Raw genomic sequence first — 23,042 nt, forward strand, 5'->3', positions numbered from 1 at the left:
ACTGGATATTAAAAACTCCAATATTCAAAACCAATAACAAATTCTTGCTGAAATGCATTTATTCGGAAATTGTGAGAGGAACTATATCTATTTTGGTTTGTCTGACTTTGCAGAGTCAGAAATAACACAATAAATAAAAGACAATATCATAGTTACATAACAGTCTCTTCCTACAGTACAAAAATAAAACACAGTCACAGTTACAAAAGTTGTCGTTGTCCTCCGGGGTCAAAATGAGGCCCACGATCAAAGGCACATACTGTACATTTGGAGACATTCACTGTCCAAATGCAATGTTAATACTTTCGTTGTGCTACTGTAGCTTCCTCCGGATGTAGAGATTAAATTTGTCGTGCAAATTAAATTGAAACAGACAAAAATAAAAATGAAACCAGGAGTTAAATGGGATTTCACATATTCAACACAGTGACCGACTGGTTGACTGTTTACAGTAAAATATAATCTGCCTCCTTTGGGCAACAACATTCATCTTGTGATGAGATGATCCTCTCCACAGAAGTTCTTTAGCCTGATGTCGTGTCTGTAAAAATAATGAATGTATTTTAGAGTTCTAATCAGAATACATCTTTCGGTCCTTTTTTTCTTTTAAAAACAGTATTTGTGGTGTCTGTAATAAGGCCTACAGAGAGAGAAACATCTCTCTCTGTATTGTTACAGAGTCCAGGCTCCAGTTCAAGTTGAGTCCATGGATGAGTGACGTTCCAGCCTCATCTAAACTTGAGGTACGCTGGCACTGAGTAGTTAAAGAGCAGGAAGTCCATGCGGTAGAGATTGTACAGCTTCTTCTGGTAGAAGGGGCTGATGTTGTGGAAGAACTGGGCTGCCATGTCTCCTGTGGTTCTGGTGCTCTTGGATGAGGTGGGGAAGCTGACCTGGTCCTCCACCCCGGCCAGCTGCAGCACGTAGCGGGAGTCCTGCTCCAGCGTCTCGTACTTCCCTACCACGTCGTAGTGGATGAGGCAGGGGTGGCACAGCGAGTGCACCCGCTCCCAGTGCTCGTTGAAGGGCTCCTCTCGCTGGGTGGCTGGGTCTACAAGGTAATACACAAACTCCTCAAAGGAGACGTCGTTGCCTCTCTCCAGAGCTTCCGGTTGTGGGTCCGGCCTGTGCCGGCGCACGATCTTTGTGCCGTATCGTTTATGGAAAGCCGTGTTGTAGCTCCGTGTGAACTTGTTGCGGTACGCGGATACAAGCCGTTCGAAGGGCTCACGTACAAAGATGAACTTCAGGTAGGAGCGTAGGCGCTGGTTGATCTGGGAGGTGGAGTACTCTGACAGGGTGCGGAGGTTTCCTGGGACGTGGGCCTCGTTGGCCGGTATCTCCAGTGGGTCTCGATGGGACCCGGCGCCGCCCGTCAGAACCATGAGCACTCGCTTCCAGTTGGTGCAGGCCACTTTGGGCACGTAGCAGTACAGCAAGCCGTGCTGGTCGTCCACGATGACGTGTTTCAGGTCCTCGGGGATGAGGACTCTGCGTTTGCGGGTGTAGGAGCGGCAGGCTTCTTCTAACAACTCCCGCCGGCCCTGATGGACCACCTGCACTGCTGACTCAACCTACAGGAGAAAACAAAAGAAGAATTAAAACAAAGGAACTATTCATAAGTAATAAAACCAGAAGCTCTCACTAACGCTTAACTTTTAAAGGATCATTCAACTTTATACAACATGGATCTTACTTTCATAGTTTTGGCTATTATTCATATCAGCTGAGATAATATTGTACTTTACAAGTTAACTGCTGTGATCTGGGAATGTGGCAACATCACTACAAGGTACTAAATCAGATCATGGGGCAAAAAACACCAGCAGTCAGACAAACAGGTTCTAAACAAAGCCTCAGGTAAACCAAGCTTAGAGACAAAGAGACAAAGTACAGTGTAATTATTACCCAACATCCATCACAGTTTACAGACTGATCTACTTCTTCTATTATTGGCCTTTTGGGTTGGCTTTGGCTTTTACCTCCAAATGGAAGTGTTGACTTTAGATCTGAAATGATTGGAGTTAATTAATTAATCAGTTACTCCACTGAGACAAAAATTAACTGCAACTATTTTGCTAATAGATTAATAGTTATTTTTCAAGCAGAAATGCCAAACGTAGCTAATGCCAGCATTTTAAATGTGAAGACTTTGTGTTTTATTTCCTTGTAATTGAATATGTTGGAGTTTTGCACTGGGAAATTGCGATGAGCATTTTTCACTATTTTCTGATGTTTAATAGACCAAATAATAATCTTCTGATTATATTAAAATAATCATTAGTTGAAGCTCTAGTTGAAGTCCTGCCCACTGTCCACTAAATATATTTGATTAGACAACAGTTTGACATTTTTGGATCCAAATAAATAATCTGGTCAAACTGTTGGCTTGTTTACATCCTGTGGGATTGACTGCTTGTGTTTCTTGCCCCATCAGACTTTAATGTAGTGATGTGGCCGTGTTACCAGATCTAAGCAGCTTAAAGAAATGATGGCCAAACCCACGAGAATAAAACCTAAAATGTAATGAACTGGAATTATCCTTAAATCATTCTCCAGTTGATTATTTATAGTGTGAGACTATGAGGAAAATGCTATTAAAATATAACAACGCACAACAATAAAACTATTGATGTGAGTGAACCTGAGACACTTTTTAGTGAACTCAGCATTAACATGAAGACCCTTCAGTTTGTTCACAACCAAAGACAGTTCAACACTTCAACTACAGCGGTGATCTCAGTGAGACACTGGCGGTTGTAGCCCCGACACAAATATGAGCACGACTACAGACCTTATAAAGCGTTTATGACATGTCAACATTTATATTTGTAGTAAATACAACCTAGGAGGCCAGAATGAGAAAAGTTAAACAGAATATGTAACTTTACAGTTAGCCAAGTGGAGCAGATGCCCTGCAAGCGCTGTATAACCAATACTGAGTCCTCTGAGAGTGAGAAGGTATATTTACAAATACTACTCCTCTGGAGGTCTTAATCACGCTCCATCCCCTACCGTCTGCATACTGCCTTAATAAAATTTCGGGTCATCCAGTTCAGCTTGGCCTCCTTGTGGCACAAACGCCTTATTTACTTCTTTCATTTACTCAGCTTGGCTCACCACTGCAGCGGTCGGAGCCCTAAGACTCTCAGTTTGACAGTATGTGTGGCGCTCTGTGTTTACTGGCAGACACCGGAGCATCAAGGACGGGCCAAAGACTGTAGAGCCAAACACAGACCCTCCTCTCCGCAGAATTTTGTGTACTGTACATATACAACACTTTCTTTCCATCTCAGACTTGAACCTCTTCATGTGAACCATATGCATGATTCAGTACTGTCTGTGAGGACATTAAGATAAGCCACCATGATGCACCACAAGACAAAAATGTCATCAAGAGATTACCAAAGTCTTCGTAGTGTGTTGGGTAAATATGCACACGACAAATGTTGTAAAAAACTGCATTTTTTGTGTTTAAGTAGACCAGATTTAACTAGACTGTTTTATACTATGATTTGAAATTAGATTAATAAATTAAGATGGTGTTTTAGGGCAGAAAGGTGGTTCACGTGAGGCAACGTACTTTTCAAGTCAGGTATATGCTTTCTCAGTTGTTACAGAAAAGTTTTAAAGCTGCACTAGTCAATATTTTACATTAACAATGAGTCAAATGAGTATGTGTAATGTGAAGAGGATCATTCATAGTGATGGACTGCACAGAGAATTATCACCCACCGCCAAAGAATTTTAGCCTCTTTTAGCTCAGAGGCAGATATTTTCCTCAGGAGTTGGTGGAGACCAAAACAGAGCTAAAAGGAGAGTCAGTATTGGCAACATCTGTAAAGTGGCCAGAAACGTGACTCCAAATAAATGCTAATGTTGCTCCATGTCTGCTGGTTGAGTAAATAGGGAATTGTTTGCGTATGCATTCAACATATCAGCTTTATAAGGTGATAATTGTTGTTGTGTTTACAGCTTGATCTGCTACCCCCAAGTGGCCAAAATCAAGTAATGCAGCTTTAATTTTAACACCAGTTTAGCAGCTGAGGTGAGATTATCTGGTTGGAGTACTGAGAGTTGTTTTAATGTATAATGTTAATGTAATTTTTAATGTATGTTTTTTCTAAATCTGTGACTGTGTATGATCTTCCTGTAGGCAAGATGTTCGGGCTACAGACCATAGTTTCCTCTAGACTAACAGACTAGCTAATTTGTTTTATCTAAAAATATTTTGGGCTTCCAGAAACAATAACTGGGGATCTTGAAGAAGTAAATTACTATGACTGTTTCTTCATTATAACATAATATTGTTTATCAGTCTAATCCAAACTACCGATCACTGGTCAAAAGATTAAACCAGTGGTCTCCAGATTTTGTCAAGTGTCAGTCTGCGGGCCATTATCTCCCATTTGCATCACTTTTTCCCCTAATTACCTGCTGCACATCAGAAGAATACAACATGCACGAGTAACAGAACACAGAAGCGTTCCTACACTGCAATTACATATGTAAATGGGTAAATTGATCTCATTAATCCTGTTCATTGCCAGTTTTCGGCTTAGTGGCTTCCTCCCGTTGGGGGAAGCATTTAAGTAGAAGGAAACAAAGAAAATATCACAAGCAATTAAAAGTTAATGATGTCTGCTGGAGTTGGTTTGTTTTCTGGCATGTCCACCTCCCTTCTCCTCCTCACAGGGAGATTTAACTAGAAACAGCTGTTACGGGATTGCTTTTACAGCATTGTGTCTCCAAGTACAACTCCAACCTTCACATAGATGAATATGTATGGATTCATTGGGAGATAAAGTAACACACCCAGGGGTGTTTATCAGAGAAAATCCCCTTTACAGTCACGCTATTGCATTTGTTACTAATGTGAGAAATTCAGGGTGGAAAGAATATAGTGCAAAGGCACGACTGCTGGACAGTTGTGCACATCTTATTACTCACTATTCACTGATTTGTCCTTGAGTGTTCAGTTATTACATTTCCTGACAGGTAGGAGTAATGTTAGTTCCATGGAGGACAGCTGTCCATCATCAACACTCAAACACAAAGTGTTAACATGTAACACTCTTCATCTAAAAGCCGATCAGATGCTACAAAGTGATCTAATGAGGATTTCTGGCTTGATTTTTAATAAAAATTGATTAAAACATACACAAAACACAAAAAAAATAGAATAGTTGAAATAGTTTGGATTGAGGTGGCTCATCAGATTCATACTCATAATATATACAGGACTGCAACTACAATTATTTTCATTATTGATTAATGTGTTGATTATTTTCAAGATTAACTGAATAGTTGTTTGGTCTGTAAAATGTCAGAAAATGGAGAATGTCAATCACTGTTTCCCAAAGCATCCTCAGCATGTCTTGTTTTGTCTAAACCAGCAGACACAAACCAAAGATATTCACTTTATTTTCACAGAAACCAGAAAACATTCACATTTGAGAAGCTGGAAACAGAATTTTGGCTTTTTTTCTTAAATAATGGCTAAAATGATTTATTATCAAAACAGTTGTCAACTAATAGATTAATCAACTAATCGCTGCAGCTCTATTGTTTTACAGTTCTTTAAATAGTTTGGGTTGAGGTTGTCTGATAAATAAAAATCGTCTCCGTAATCACAATTCCTCTCTTGCTCAATCAAACGCAGCTCTAAAGTCACTGATCTGTGGAGTGTCTGCATTCTGACACTGCCAGCACAAATCCATGAATCCTCCTTAATAAATGTCAGCAGTGTAATTCAACAAAGATGTCTGACCCTTTTTTTCTGCTGGAGAAAAACATCAAAGCAGCTGTGGTTGACGTGAAGAAGATCAGGGTTGATGTGCGATCAGTCGCTGACTTACTAAGGAGAGATTTCTGTGAGGTGCAACTCAGATGGATTTTTGATTTAAGATACAGACAGCAGACATTTCATTTATTATTTATCTCTCATACCTGCTTGTTCCTACTCAGGTTCACTTGGCGGAGTGGAACATATCCAACACAGCGACATTTTGAGGGCCAGCGGCTCAATTAAGAAAAATCCCCATCACACCAATTCACTAAACCCGGGGATTTAGTGAGGATTTGGATTTCTCTACATGTTTCTCCACGGGGCTGTAGTAAGAGAAATACTCTGCATTTAAAGCCTTTTGGAGTGTGGCGTCTTTTTTTTTTTTTTTTTTTTTTTTTTTTTTTTAAATCTTTTCAAAACTAAAAACACAAAAGCAAAAAAGTGTGAATAATGGATTATACAGTGTGTTTGAAAAGATGTCTGCAACCTGTTGTCTCAAAAATGACAAAGAATTCCAAGTGATAAATCTGCCTCTGTTATCATTGTAAACTGCATATGTGTGGCGCAAGAATGGAAAGTCTGACAGGCGTAGCAACAGTAACTAAGGGATGGAACAGTCGATTGCACTGTCCATTGTGCTCATCCAGTTGTTGGCTCTGAAATAAACACACACAGACACGAAAATACATGCAAAGACACTTTTGTGTACTTGGATAGAAAACTTACATTTTTACATTAAATATCCACATAATCTAGGAAACAGGCTACAACGTAGGTTATATTTAACCCCAAATCCCCTTTGTACTTCCTAAACACATGCTTACTTACAACTAAAGCTGCAAAGATTAGTCGATTAATCGATTAGTTGTCACCTATTAAATTAACTGCCAACTATTTTTTATTATCAATTAGTTGTTTGAAGTGATTTTTAAGAAAAAAAAAGATCTGATTCCCAAATGTGGATATTTTCTGGTTCCTTTAGTTCTCTATGACAGTAAACTGAATATCTTTAGGCTGTAGACTGTTGTAAACAAGATTTTTGAAGACGTCATCTTGGCCTTTGGGAAACAGTGATCGACATGTTTCATCATTTCTGACATTTTATACACCAAACAACTAATCAATTAACCGAGAAAATAACTGACAGATCAATTGATAATGAAAATAATGGTCAGTCTCAGCCCTACTTGGAACTTTATCATAAATATATTTGCAGTCAGTGTCAGATCAGTTTGCTGGACATGTAATCATTATGCTTCACTTTTCACCTAGAGGAGGAACTTTCTTACCATAAAAATCAATAGATTAACAGCGGCAGCACTAACATGAGTAATAATGATAGTAGTTATGTATTTATCTGGTCCAGAGGAACACTTCAGCCTTGAACAGCTACAGCTACACTGGATGTGCTCACACTCGCTACTTTTGTCTTGAGCTGCATTTGTACTGCAGGGGAACATAACAGGAGCACAGAAGGAACATGCAAACTCATCACAGAAAAGACCAGAGCTGAGATTTAAACCCAGAACACTCACACTGTGAAGTGAAAATATTCCCAGCGTGAAACCCCTCAGACACAGCATTTGGATAATAACAGTAATCTACACTGGGACTAGACGTCCACTAACCAATGATGGTTAATAGCTGTGTAATTGGTCACCAGCTGACAATGAAGAAACTGTTTCCATTTGTTCCAGTTTTCCTCCAGCCATGAAGTTATAGACTTTAATGATGTATGTAATTACTAAATGTTCAAACAGCTCAGAGTAACAAGTCACATGTTGCAGACAGTGTCCAACAGGTAAGTTGGAAAAAACAATGACGCAGTTGACCATGAATGCAACGCGGGACAAACCAAATAATGTGAACCTCATGGAAAAAGGTTGTAAACTTCATTAACTCTGAAGTAATTTTGAAACAATTCACAATTTCTGCCACCACAGGAAACGCCAAAAACTGAGGTTTATAACAGATAACAGATCTGAAAGACAGGATCTGAAGCCTCTATTTGTTATTATGAAGTAATTGTCTAAGATCACCCCTTTATCACAAAAACAAGAAAAAAAACATGTGTTTCAATTTGTGAGATGTACAAATGGTAACATTATCGAGCCAAGTGAGCTCAGCTGGAAGGCCGAAACCACATCAGGAATCACTTTTGTTTGTGTCACACAGATGACATATTAAGCAAGCCGAAACAGTTCAGATAAATATGATCTATGTATGATTACAATTTCTCTCCTTTCAGGTGATGCTGAGTACAACCTGCATTCATGCTGTTGTAAACACCAGTGACTGGAATACACTGACAGTATATTACATATCCTCTCTAGTCCAACTTATTTCATATTTCTGCAGCTTTCTTTAGCAGTAGTATGATATATTTGCACATAATCTTACACATTTTACCCACACTGTTCCAGTATTATTTTAGCCTTTTACTGTCGTTCATCATTTGTTGTGTCTTCTCCTATATCACCACTGACAGAGGAATTCTCCTCATTGAAAAACCTCATCATATAATGGTCCGGTCTCGTGCCATTCTGAAATAGAATAAAACTTTTGAATTATGGTCACTTCTAGAAAATTTCCGCTGGAGATCTAAATTGTACTTGGGCTATCTGCCTAGATTATACAATGCTGGAAAATCATAAAATCAGAGAATCAAACCTCTACTTATCGCTAAACACTGGGCCAAGCTTATTGTGGTTAATGCTGTCTGCCAGGTATTGTGCTGGCTTCTCCTCACACTGTCCTTCAAGCTTCACTGGTAGCAACACACAGGATCAGAAACTGTCCATCCATCATTGCCTTTGCCAGACATGAAATCATAAATGACGATGACTGCAGTCTAAAATAGGTGCATGTTTTGCAAAAACAAAATAAATGAATGAGCCTGAATAAAGACTTTATCAGTGTGTGGAGAAAGGCTTCAGACTTGTCTTCATAAGAAGCAATACTGCAGCCTGGTCAAGGGGGGGCTGACCTGGTCACCATCATAAAGCGTCTGTAGAGGACTCCTCCTTGACTTCTGCCCGCTGCTTCTTTCACCAACTGGCTCCGAGGCTGAGGAAACAAAACACATGTGTCATGAAATATGACTGGAAGAGCTTTTTATGGGGCACTGAAAAAAGGAAAAACTATGTTGAGTTAAAGCAACTGTAACTATGGCACTTATATTCAAGTTAACAAAGCAGTCCACAAAAAAATATCAAGTAAAGCATAGGAGTAAGTACCTCTGTGCTTTGACAAGTTTCTACAGATGTTTTGTCACTTTTTTTCCACTGAATGCAGTGAAATCAAACTGACATGAATCCAAGCTGACCTGTTCTTCTGTAGAAAGTACAAACTTTTTACACCCACCTACTTTTCAAGTCTACAGGTTGTAAAAATATACAACATATTTTAACACTAGAAAAGAGATGTTAAAGAAGAGAAATATAGAAAGCAAAGTGGAGAAATGCTGTGAGACAAAAATAATTCTGCATGGGAACACAAATGTGAATTTTATTGGTTTGTTATTGCTGCAGCTTAATCTGCTCCGCTGCTCTTGTAATGGTACATAAAAAGGCTCTGGCAGTCCAAAACATACAATTTTCTATATTTAAAAAGTGACTTTTGTCAGACTGTGTGGGCTGAAGGGAAGCAGAAACAGTCCCAGACAAGGTCTGGTTATATTGAGAAGCCTTGCTGAGTACAAGCTTGAGCTATTGTTTTACAAGGATGAGCTTTCACCCCGGCATCACATTACACAGCTTCACAGGGTCAGAGTCACAGTACACAGTTTCACTACCTGAAGCCACAATCATTTAGTGAATCTGTGGCCCCTTGTAGAGGAGATGTGGCACTGCAGCTTGTAATGGAATTCAGTGGCAACTTTACTGCAACTTAAAGCTACTGAAATCTGGTTCACCTTAAATGTAAATGAAACTAAATGCGACGATGACCTCTCTGAATGTTGTTGTAGACTGTGACTGACCACTGGAAAAAAATCTTAAAAAAGGTAAAAATCTTGTTTGTTATGTCACATAACAAGGAAGAAAAGAAAAGAAAAATTTCTTGTGCATTATTTTATATTTAAGGAATAGTTCGATCTTTTTTCGGAACTACACTTGTCTGTCCATTATATATGGAGCTACAGCTGGGAGACAAAGGTAACTAAATCCACCTAACAGCACCTCTAAAGCTCACTAATCAACAGGTTATATCTTGTTTGTTTAATCCATTCAAAATCTGATGTGCAAAAATTTGACAATTTCTAGATTTATATGACAAGAGTATTGCTTGGCTGGGTGCAGTGACTTCCAGGAGTCTTTATGCTAAGCTAATCCAACCGTCTCCAGGCTGTGGCTTCATATTTAAACAGACAGATATGAGAGCTGTACCAATCTTCTGATGCAACTCTGAGTAAAAAAAGCAAAATGAACTTTTCCTTGAAAAAAAAAAAAAAAAAAAAAAAAAAAAATCACATCTTTGTGAGACAGGAAGGGTTTTATTTGTTGCTTCTCAGATTTTCCTCTTCGACATTCTGTAGTTACATTTGAAGTCAGCGTAGCCAGAGTTGAGCACCGGACTCACATTAACAGTCCATTAACTAGGCTCTGACTCACTGACACACTTTGGAACAATGGGAGTCTTTCAAAAATTGCCAAGGCGCTGTGAACATCTCCACAGGAGCTCAGTTTATTTGATTTTTAGAAGGATTCCTCATCCTTGGACACGTCACATTGTGTGGCTGCCAGCCACAGGTGTGCGATGTCAAATCAATACACAGGAAGCTGCGTTGTAAAGAGAGGAGCAGCAGTGGGATGTGTACCATGTGTTACATGTGTTGTAGCTTTGTGGATACAGCTGCTTTATACATTTAGATAACACCTCAAACCTAAACACTACTGCACATGTCATTTTTTCACAGTTTTTATCATTCAGGTGTCTTCGCGTGCAGGTTAGCTTGAATCATTAGTCAAGATTTTTTTTTTTAACCAACTTTTTACAGTTGTTTGCTTATTGTAATGAGACTGATGACACAGCCAACGTGTTAATTATTCCCACAAATCTTGTCTACAGGTTCCATATTTGCCTGAAGATTTAAAAATTAAAAAAAAAAAAAAAGAATTTTACAAGATGTCCTCATTGAAACATGAAGTGCTGAGCAATGACCCAGTAAAAATAAAACGCTAATTTAACTAAATTGCCTTCTTCCATGGTCAACGGACAAAAAAACAAAGCCTCCAGGTTGATTGATGTCCCTTCATTAAATACCTCACACTGTTGAAACTTTGCTTGTTCTGCTCCGTGTGTTTAATACACATGGAAGAGAGGCAGTACACCAAGTACCAATCATCATGTTATACTGGCACATTCAGCTGGCTTCATACGTCAACATGTGGCTTTTATCACAGAAGAAGGCAACATTTCAACCGCACAGGACAACAGAGACTTTACTGAAGATGAGATCAACATGTATTGCCAACGAATAAACAACGAAATGATAACAATTTTCTCGCCAATTGTGAAAATGGTTTTCACTGGAATAAACATCTGCAAACAGAACCCTGTTATTTCCAGCGTTTGGTGATTAATCCTCCATGTTAATGTTTCACTGGGATTTAAAGGAAGATGTAGCAGCTGTTGATGAGAACTGTAAAAAAAAAAAAAAATACAGGCTCAAAGACAAATGGATGTGGACATAAATAAACTTCTTGAAGCTTTATTGAATTTTGTGATCACTTATTATAATAGGAGAGGGATTTCTGTTGATCTGCGCGCTGGACATTGCACAAATCTGGTAATCCTAATATAAGTAGCCAAGTCTGTATGAAAATACTTAATTTCATCTTCAATCAAAAAAGTGGGACTGAAACCCAGCAGATACTTCATCTCTGAACTCTTCATAAATCCTTCTGTCTGACAGGATTAAGTCCAGTAACCGCCAAGGACAGGTGACAAAGACAATGTGCTGAGTTAAAGACATTTGTTTCAACTGCTCAGTTCATAGATCTTCAGACTGTCCATCAGCAGTGTCATCATTCAAACTAATGCAGAGGAGCCATTCATTTAAGTAAATTTATAATACTTTCAAACTGCTTTATTTCATGATCCATATTTTCTCTATATTTTATGCTGTTGTTAAGCTTCAGAATTGCTTGGACAATATTTGTCATCTGTATGCAACTGCATTTACATGTACAGTTTAACTGATGCTAATTAGCATTCATTCGTGAGACCGATTACATGATTACAGTGGCTACAACAGACCAACGGACAGGCAGTAAATTCTCAGGGAGACTCAGAGGTTTTTACTATGACGCAAGTTCAACATACCCAGGATATCTTTTCATTATCTGGTTTCAGTGTGACTAACATTAGCTGTCCAGATAACCAGTAATACGAAGCTGGTTATCAACCAGTTCAGTCCACTCTGGGTTTTCCAGCTACAAGCTTGTTCATGTGAAAGTGGTGGGGTTGTTAATTACGAGCGACGTCATCAGAATCATGAATGAAGTACTGAATATGATATGAGATGAAACGGTGATACAAAGTACCTGCAGAAAACCTGTTTTAGGGACGACAAAAAGTCATATTCAATGAAGTGAAATGTAATCATACAATAGAAGATGTAGAAACACTAGAAATAATATACTTACATATTAAAAGTAGGATAAGATTTAAAATACATCCAGGTATTATTATATATGACTTAACAATAGATTGAGTATTCTTTGCTATTCAGATGGATGATGAAGAAAACGTTCTGAATATGTCACAGAAATCAACTTAAATGTAATGTCAGACTGTTTCTGCTACCAAAGCAAGAGTGGAAAAGTAGTTAACCACTGATGAGGTCTATCTGACAGAAATGTTGCATTTATAATCATTTGAGCCGCGTGTGGATTTCTTTTTCTAATAAAAGACAATCTTTTATTTTTATTTCCACTTATCATCAAACAGTTGTCTGATGTTATTCTGAGCTGCGGTGATGGAATTGGAGTGTAAAATCATCCACATAAAATCAACTTTGCACAGTTAAAATGCAGCTAAAATCATCATTTTGCTTTTAATGTTGTTAACAATCTCTTTGTTTGTTCGAAGCTCTGTTTTAAAACCAGAGTGGAAATAAAAAGTCTGGAACAATAAAATCTGTCTACTGACCTATAAAAATATACATTCTCTTTCTCTTTTACTCATCACTTTATTGTAAACTCAGGACTTTTGTCCACGTGTTTTTTTCCAGTGATCTCATTGGTCAGTGGTTGCAGTGCTGACAGGTTGTGATCCAATCCTCTGAAGTTAACCTGCTTTGGAGCAGGTTAGCTGTTCAGCACGAGTTGCCATGGCGATGTAGCCCAGTAAGAAGTGAACCACCGTCGTAACCCTGAAAACCCAAAGTTAAACCTGAAGTTACCTCGCTAACCCCAAATCCTGCGTCTTAGTGCAGGCCTCAGGTGAGTAACCATGTCTGTCTGTCTGTCTGTCTGTCTGTCTGTCTGTCTGTCTGTCTGTCTGTGTGTGTTTGTTTGTGTGTTTGTGTGTGTGTGTGTGTGTGTGTTTGCACCTCTTTCCACACTGTGGTGTGATCGGACTGGTCATGGGTGCCAAGCAGCTTATGAGCTGTAAACCCAGTGACACACTCATGGTGGAGCCAGCCAGCGACACATGTACAGAGCTCAGTGTGTAGCAAAGAGCAAACTGTGAGGAAGAATTGAATGCATGACGGATACAAAGCAGATCTCAAAAGTGAAATTTTATACTGAATTATCAGTGTTAAAGGACCATAACTCTGGTTTGTATAAAATTACCCACCAGCTACAGCTCACACTGTGGGCAACTCAAAATCACTGCTAACTGCTTTCCACAGAGTGCCACACATTTTCGGATTGATGCCTCCTTCCAGACATACTGTAATACACACACTTCTAACTGGTTCGAGACAGGTAATCCATCCATTTAGTGAACGACTCGGTGGCACCTTCAAGGAAATTCCAACAACTGAGTTTGCTGGACTGAAATCTGCTTTATGTAAGAAACAACATAAACCACATTATCCTTTTTGGAATGTCCATGTTTGCTCATTGCTTTTATTACAGGCTTTCTGACAACACAGACTAGTCGACTCAATCCTCAAATTTCGGCGTTTCCTGAAGTCAAATGAGGAGTTATTCTCTTAAACTGTTCCTGTTTACACCACTCCCTTACCCATGCAGATAAATTCTCTCTCTCCCTCTCTCCTCAAACTCCTTACTGACGTAGTTACACTTGGGAGGAGTAACGATTACATTCACTTTTTCAACATCTGGCTACAATGTGATTTCGATCATTCTCAAATGCCTCTTGGATGCATTTTCATTTGGCTTTTTGAGATCAAATATGCCCAAGATGCATGAAGTGACTAATTTTCAAACTAATAGTTTGTTTTCTCTGGTCTGAATCAGTGAATGAGTTGTTAAAATGATTTTGTTTTTGGCTTGGTTTGGCTTCTTTTCATACAGAAGCACATGGGAGTGAGGTTGTAAACACAGGAGGAAGTTGCTGAAGAAGGTCCAATCTCCCCAAATATCAAGAAGGCAATTGCTAGTCTCAGACCTTGATCGCTAGCTGCTAGCAACTGTTGATTTAATTTCCACATTTTGGGATGCAAAGTGCACCTGGCTGGCTACAAGAGTTGTTCAGCTCAAACTTGCAGAGTACAACATGTAGGTGGGTCAGATTGGGGTTGGATCATGTTCCCGCCACAAACAAATCTCTCCAGAATCTGTTTGTGACCAGACTGAAACCACTTCCTCAAAGGGTCTTGGTGTGGTTGTGTATGATTGCTGTGTTCATATCTGCCCAAAAAAATTTCACCAAGGGGGAAACCAACCAGAGACTAATTCAACTGGACCAAACGATGCAGGATCACCACTGTGAATAATTGTCATTCAGTGTGACATAACAGTGTCTGAGTTAAGGCAAATTCTTGCAACAGATGCATCATCGTCCTCTCTCTTAGTGGATTCACGTCTGCCAAGATGCAAAATGATGTCTTATTGCTGGAATGAACAGAATCAGAGCTGCTGCTTCCGAATAAAGGTTTTGTCCTCTGCTGTGAGCTACTGAGGAGAGGGGAGCATTCATCTACAGTACACTGATTTATCTGACCTGTTCTCCAAACACATTACACTTTCTTATGAAAACTACCAATGACTCAGGAACACATTTACTACATGACCACTCCCTAAGACATCTTTTTTTTCAGTCAGCAGAAGGTAACTGGCAAATAATTTAGGAACTGGCAAATACCTGGCAGACTGTGAGTGTTTCAGCAACAAGCTGAGATGGGCTGAAAGAGTGCATTGTGTGTCATCACTCCCCTGCTAATGCAGCATCACATCAGTGGGCAAGGACATTTAGAATCAACCTTTTTTTTTTTTATCTGTATTTAAAAACAGATGCAAAATATCTGGGAATAAAAAGTTTTTGAATTGTTGAAGCTGAACAGCTGGATATCAGCATGCAGAGAGTGGGATCCTATGCATTTCCAAACACTGTCTCAGCTGTTAGTTGAAATTCTTCCACCGACTGAAGAGATTCACTGACTCCACCTGAAGACCATTTAAAGGGAAGCAGAAGTCCTGTTGGTTTAACCCTGTCTAGACCCAAAACTGCAGGGCCTTCTCTCCTGCATTCCTCCCCGCTCATACAGAACCCAGGGCTTAGGCAATGCAAAATATAGAAAGGCCAATGTGTGCTCCTCCTGTCCAGGCCATAAACGGAGCTCTGTGTTTAGGTCCCACTGGGAAAACTGGGGCCCCCCTCACCCCCTCCTTGGCCTCTCCTGCCAAAGATCAGCTTTACTGAGAGACACACTGTACAAGGGAAAGTCTGATCCTTTTAGGCCACAAATGTGTGTGTTTAAAGGGTGTTAGTGCAAATGCAGAGGCATGTGGCTGGTGTAGTTTATTGAGTCTTAGAAGAATGTATGCAGATGTGAGATATGAATCATTCTGATCCTGTTAAGAGATGCAGGGCAACAAGGGTCTGATGTACATTTGTGGGGTGAAACAGCTGGCTCACTGAAAGGTTAATTTTAGTATCCAGTTGCATGTTCCAGCACTACTGCATTTAAAAGTTGGAAGTGCAAATATTCGTTTGCAAACTAACAGGATGATGATGAAAAAAATATATATCAGGAAATAAGATGCTGTGCACTGATGTATTCAGCATTAGGTTTCCAGATGTTCTGCTCTTCTGGATCCTCTCCAATGTTTAAATCATTAACTAGAGTTGATTGCCTGCCACACTCTGCTGCAAGTCCTTCATATTTTACACTGTCACGTGTGTGTCATGTGTTTCAGTCAGGGAATACTGTTCCATTTTTGTAACTTTCCATGTTTGTTCGCTGAACAGCTACGGAGTCACAGGAGTGCCATAAAAAAAAATAAATCTGTTAAAGGATAAGAAAATAAATGTGGAAATATAGAGACAAACAGGGAAAAGCAAAAGCAATAGGGAAAGTATTTGGTCATAAACCAAAGTACTGGACAAATTGAAATTTTGACTTGACAATGGCGGTAGATGAAAAGTAAGGGGATCACCAAAATTGAATTCATCCTGAAGGGAACATAAATGTCCGTTCCAAATTTCATGGCAATCCATCCAATAATTGTTGAGACTTTTCACTCTGAAACGTTAAAAACATAAACTTCATGGTGACGTCACAGGAGAAGTCAGGTGATCACATAAGTCATCAGGAGTCATAACATAGAATCCATGAATATCTGTACTAACTTTTGTACCGATCCATGCGATAGTTGTCAAGACATTTCACACAAAACTAAAAGTCCCAAACTCACGATGGTGCTGGGAGAAAAATCAGGAGAACACTAAAGTCAGTAGATTTCATCCTCTGGGGACCATGCATGTCTGTAGAAAATGTAATTTCAGTGCATTCAATGGTTGTCAAGATATTTCAGCTAGAAGCGTTGACCTTGCCATCACCATCTCTGGAGTCACTACCAGCCTGTTTGCCACTAGCATGCAAACAGGCTCCAGTAAAAACAAAAGGATTCTATAGAGTGGAGGTCTTATTGAGCAATATCATCAGAAAAAGAACAAACTTCCCAATCTAATCACTCTGGGATTTCTGCTCTGAAGCAGATGGCCTTAATGAAATAAATGCTTGCTGGGCAATCAGCTCCTGCAGCTCTGAATATACAGCTGGCTGAAGGAGAACGAGTTGGAACAGCAGGGTCACCCTGAGCTGTCGTCAGAGAGCCTTGGATTGCCAAGGATCTGACAGCAGTTTGGAGGCACAACTGATTTCAGCTGGCAACTTCACGATATCATATATCAGGATATCAATATTGGGTCACGGACTGTTCCTTTGTGGATGATTTGTTCTGGATTTTGGATAATTGTCACATCCATAAGCCTTTATGACAGTTTTAGGGACAGGCACTACTAATGTGCTGACTCTTTCCAACCTCAAGACTTCCAATGCCATGTCCAAAGAAACCCTGGAGCTAATTTGTTTAGTGCACTGCAGGTGTTCCTATGAAGCTGGAGTGCTGAACAGTTAATTTTTATGACTCATGGCCTTAAGTCAAGCCCAGACAAGGAAGGTATGAGGTGGAGTACAGGGATAATGACAACTGCCCCAAGGCCCAAACCACAGTTTGAGGTTCTGCTTGTAATTAAATAGCTAGAAGTAGGTACCTGATAGCCATCAACTCACATCTGTATCTGTAAATGTTACCGGCGACATATAAATCAGTGAGTTTTATGTCCACCGGGATGTGCGGGACAATATCCTGACAGTGCTATAAAATATAACATACCACATTCCAGACCATTCTGCACCACAAAGCCTTCTTCATCTTCAGTCCAGGGGCCAGATGCATAAAACTCTGTGTAGATTCATGATTAAAACTGTGTGTATGAACAAAGCCAGATATATGCATATGTATTCTTTCTGCGCATGTGCACAAGCCTCATTTCCACTCTCACAATTAGCTATAAATGAATGAAGAAATACCCTGAACCAACCGTTTTCATATCAGTTTGCAGCCTGCTCAACCAGTCTGTACACCTGTCGATGAAACCAACAGGAAAGAAGTATCGCTTCACTGATTGTGTTGCACCGGTGAGGTTCTCCAACAGTAGAACAGCTGTCATTACACGTGCAGCTCTTTATCGCGTCCATATCATTAATTCATCACATGGACTGTAAACCATCGTTGGCAGTGATATCTCAAATTGTAATGAATGATTAGTTTGTAGAGCTCATATCTAAACTGACTTTACGAGGTGTGACACAACTAAGGATAAAATAAAAAGAATATTAACAACAAATTAAAATGTTGACTCCTATGTAAATTGAAAGAATGATCATATTAATCACATAAAAGTAATTAATCATTGTTACGTCTATAAATGTTCTTTTGTTCTGGTGTCTGTGTTTATCTCTTTGGAGTAACCACAGCTGCCCATGTAGTAAAGACACCACACACTGCAATAAAAGCCTATCATGACAAGTCATTTCTTCCAGGACAGAGTCAAAAAAAAACATGTTGTTCTCAAAAAAAGTGATAAATCTGCCAGCGCTGAGACAATTCTGCTGATATCCAGCTCAAACTGACCTCCTTTGAGATTTTTAAAACTCAGGTTTGCCGACATCACAACTGCTATTTCTGTCCACTTGGTCTATGACTGTGCAGCATACACAACATTTGCTGTGAAGCCACTCTGCTTCTATGTAATTATCCTAAATTTAGTGCTGTGAAACCTGTGTCAAAAAGCGTACAAATCAAAAACAAGACAATTTCACACTGTAACCCTCACTTGGGAGAGCATTCCTTTCTTATGTGGTTGCTCTCTTGTAGCTTTATATAGTCTTTGTAAAAACAATATGACCTTTACCCCAGATGGAGCAAAAGAGGGAAGATGAAAGTGTTCTAAATGCAAATAAGACAGACTGGCTGCATATCTGAAACCAATTTAAATTAATTTAAACCTGACAGGCAAGTTTAATGGCTGAAACATGAGATACATTCCAGGTATGTTAAAGCTACTTGACACCAAAATACCTAAGGCAACCTCTTAGACCTTCACATGCTTTTTTAGAGTGCTTATATTCATTTTAAACTGCTACATTTCTTAGTGCTGTGTGTATAAAGCCTCAGAAATAAACATTACAACAATCTAATTTAACCCATGAGCAGAATATGGGCAATATATCACCATGTGAAGTAGGGCCAGCGGCAGACTCTGACTTGTTGCCACTGCTGCTGATTTTAACATTAATAACAACCTCCCAGGGTGACATGTTAAGCCATGTTTACATTGTGCAAAACTGAACATTCTCATGAGAGATATTCTGGTGTTGGCCTGGGATGATTTGGCACCAATCTTACCGCTGGTGGATATACTATTTACAATAATTTTCCCTACATTTTAGTCTTTGACAGTTGTTCAGAGTTTAGAGAGGCAGGAAACCGGGGCGAGCAAGGTAATGTAGTAAAGGTCTGTGGCCAGAATCAAACCACAGACGCTGCAGTTATGCAGTATGTGTCTTAACCAATAGGCTACCAGGGCAACCCTATACTTTTTAATCTTCCAGGTACACATAAGGTAACTACCAGGTGTTAAAAATGTCACTTATCTATACAGATGTTAGTAAAAAAAACAGGTAAATCACAAACCTTACAGCTGGGAGGCACTGGATCTCGCATATAAAACACTGACATTTTGGACCTGTATAAATTAGGGTTTGAAGGAATCGCATGAGTGGACTTGCCATCTTCAAAGCTGACCTTTGAGGAAACTGAGAACCAGAAATTCCCAAATGGAGAAAGCTACAATAATAGCTGTGTTTCTCCAGCTAATTTCATTAAACCAATCAGCTCCATGAAAGACATGCAGCACGGTCTGCAGTCAGTCATAACAAACAAGTGGATGGTACAAATATGTTAACTTCAGTTAACTGTGTTAACTGCTAGCTTATTGTCCACTTAGCGAACAAGCTAGCTACTGCAGCTTACTAATTGGTAGTTGGCTAACTGGAAGTTAGCAAGCTGCAAGTAGCCACTTCAGAACCAGCAAGTTGTCACTCAGTCACCAGACTTCCAGCACCGACTAGTTCATGAGGACACATGAATGAATGTTGTTGTGTCCCTTCCTGGTTTGACCAACACTCAGAGTGGGTTCATTTTGGTACGTAATAGCCCCCTGTCACGGCAGACATTTTGACTTGTCATAGCAGGAAAAGCACAGGTGCAATTAATGACATTAACGATGTTTCTGTTAAAGTGTCCATCTTAGTGAAACTGACACTTCAAAAGGAATGCAGCCATCGTTAATGTAATTTTTTACACCTGCTATGATAAGTCAAAATATCTTTATTTAACATGATAAATGGACAAATGTTGACAACAGCAGACCAATTAAACTGAGGTCTAAAAACATCAACTTTTACTTAGTTTCTCCCTCAGAATCACAGAGAAAGAGATGGATGAAAGGACTATTTCAAACAGAGGACAACAATTCGGGGAAAAAGGCATCAAACAAGCTACTGTAAATGAAACATCAAAGACACTCCTGGAATGCATCAAACATAAACTGGTGAGCAGTGTACAATAATCTATAGGATACAAGGTGTTTTCTTTAACTTTGAATGCAAGAGATTCAAATAGCCCCGAACATTTACTTTAGCAGTGTAACAGCACATTGCAACCAAATATTTTTCAGGAGTCTGATAATATGGATTCCTCCTGGTCTCCACATGAGGCACGTCTTTCATAGAGACAGTCTTTGCCACATGTCACACATCACAAACATACAGAACTAACTAACTCTCTCTTAAAAACCCAAATGCTCCTTACAGTATGGGCTATATAAGCTTTTTTGGCTCATGATATAGCTGGACGTGTCTGAATGAGGCCATTGTATGTGGCAGAGAGGGGACCTGGAAGAGGTGGAAACAGATCTCAGCGAGGGCCAAACCCCGCTACCAGCCAGCTGCAGCCTCTCCCAGCCTTCCTCCACGTAGCAGAGGAAACACTCCACTAACCAGTTTGGTAATTAAATTGTTCCTCAACACAGACCTGTGGTTGACAGGGTTATATACAGACACAGGGTGGGAGTGTAGAGAGACAGACATGACGGTTGGGAGGGAGGACTTACTGTTGGCTCAGTATGAAAAGAATCAATAACACACAGAAATCTTTTTAATATGCTGTGAATTCAGATCAAGACAACTTTCTACATCCATGCACTTAAAACTGTAGCAGGTGATGAATGTGTTTGATTATTAAAGACGCATGGACATAACATGAGCAAAGCTTATATAAACAGAATGGGACCAGCTGGCCTGCTGCAGTGTATAGGCTACTATCAACATCAAACCAACAGGCCATATACGGACAACCTATACATTAGATATGCTTTCATTTTGATTTATGCACAATACATAAAATACACATATACTTTCCAGAATATGCTTTAAATGAATGCATGTGCGTATGAATATATGTCCACTATTATACTAGAAAAACTACATTATGTTTTATGGGACTTCAGTTTTCACATCCTTGTGTGTCTTAATAGTCAGTTTATATAACAGCTGTTGTACTTCTATAGATATCAATAGGATTTAATAAAGTTCAAGATGACCGTTTTTGCTGGAACATTATATTGTGAAACAGATAATAAAAATAAATAATGTAGTGATCATCTTAAAATATTAATTGAATTTTTCATATTTTTTCTTTCTTTCTTTTTTTTTTTTTTTTGAAATTTCTGCTCACCTGGCCTCAGGTTGCTGTTGAAGTAGAAGATGACCATGATGAAGCATCCCAGACTCAAGGCAAAAACCATCCGAATGACTTTGGGTTTCCTCATCCTGAGTCTGTGGAAAGGACCGAGCAGCCGAGCCGAGTCCTGCCGGCGTTCATGCGACCAGAGGCCGCTTCTACTTCTGACGGCGCCGCGGTGTCTAAGCTACTTTATCACGGATAGGAGCATCGATCCGGCTCGCTGACCTCTGCTGCTCCTTATCTTCCTGTGGTACATCCTCACATGTCCAGTCTGGAAGGCGCGGCGGTGAAGATGGAAAGGGCAGAAACGACAAACGAGAGACGAGCGGCAGACCCCGGTGGTCCGCCGTGTCTTAACGTTACCGTAACGTTACTGTGTGTAGGTTCAGAGAAAGTGGAACAGGCGGCATTACTGTCGGCGCAGTCCGAGCAGAGGCCGGTGTGTTTGAGAAAGAGGGGGTTTATATGCCCGCACGGCGTCTTTCCAATCGTTTAACCCCTCTCTCTCCAAACGTCCGCAGCGCCTCAGCAAGCCGCCGTCCAGCTGTGACTAGGAGAGTTCCGGTTCGACATTTCAAAGTGCCACTCTCATAAGCGCTTCAGGATAGTACTCTTTTCATCAGGATAACTATTTTTATTTCCAATGTTCAGAACAGAAAGATCAGTTTGTACTTTGGGCAACCAAAAAATGGTTTCAAATGGTTTTGTTGTCTGTGCAGCTCTCATTGTTTTATAATAGTTTTATTGGGCCTCAGTTGTTGAATCATGTTGGTTCAGAGTAAATATGCAGATCAGAACCATGTCTGGATGTATTCCTTAAATTGATCCCATCAGACCAGACACTTTCTGCAAAGCTGCATTCTTAATCAGTCAACCTGTGTTTTTCATCAGATAATGATAAGATACGATTTTATGTGAAATAAATTTGACTAAAATGACAAAAATGATTGCTTCCTGCTAGATTAGACTGACTGAAATATTCATTATAATCTGATGGTTTAAAAAGACTAAAATGTGAACAGTTTTCATTGACTACAACTACACTAAAATAGTTAAGACTAAAATGCCCAGATTTTTAGCCAACTAAAACTTGGCTGAATAAAAACAGGATGAGGTTGACTAAATATGATAAATCTAACAAGGACACTTGACAGAAATGTCAGTGTCAGACCAAATCAGTGCAGAAGAAACTCGAATTTTATCAAGTATTCTCATTTTAAAAGAACAAAACAAAACAAAACAAAACAGACCCTCTGTAGATACACCAATTTGTTCAACGACAAGGGTAACAGACATCCACATCCATTTAAAAAAAAAATCCTTGTTTTATATACAACATATACAACAGTGCACCAAACACTATGTAAGAATGGAAATATTCATTTGAAAAGTTTCACTTGGTTCTCCATGTCAAGCCATTCCCTGCTTTTATTTTGAAGCCAAAATGTACACATATCCGTCCT

The 23,042-nt window shown here is 39.5% G+C and overlaps 1 protein-coding gene across 1 annotated transcript; it reads right to left on the reverse strand.

Moving 5' to 3' along the window:
• Positions 1-41: 41 nt before the first annotated feature.
• LOC137182072 (carbohydrate sulfotransferase 11-like) lies at positions 42-22,321 on the reverse strand. The gene is made up of 3 exons (XM_067588352.1): positions 21,571-22,321; positions 8,775-8,854; positions 42-1,574 (listed from the first exon to the last, which is right to left on the reverse strand). The coding sequence occupies exons 1-3, from the start codon at positions 21,662-21,664 to the stop codon at positions 729-731; spliced, it is 1,020 nt and encodes a 339-aa protein (XP_067444453.1). The 5' UTR covers positions 21,665-22,321; the 3' UTR covers positions 42-728.
• Between the last annotated feature and the right edge of the window lie 721 nt (positions 22,322-23,042).

This window comes from Thunnus thynnus, chromosome 4 (genome assembly GCF_963924715.1).
Source record: "Thunnus thynnus chromosome 4, fThuThy2.1, whole genome shotgun sequence".
Classification (NCBI taxonomy): domain Eukaryota; kingdom Metazoa; phylum Chordata; class Actinopteri; order Scombriformes; family Scombridae; genus Thunnus; species Thunnus thynnus.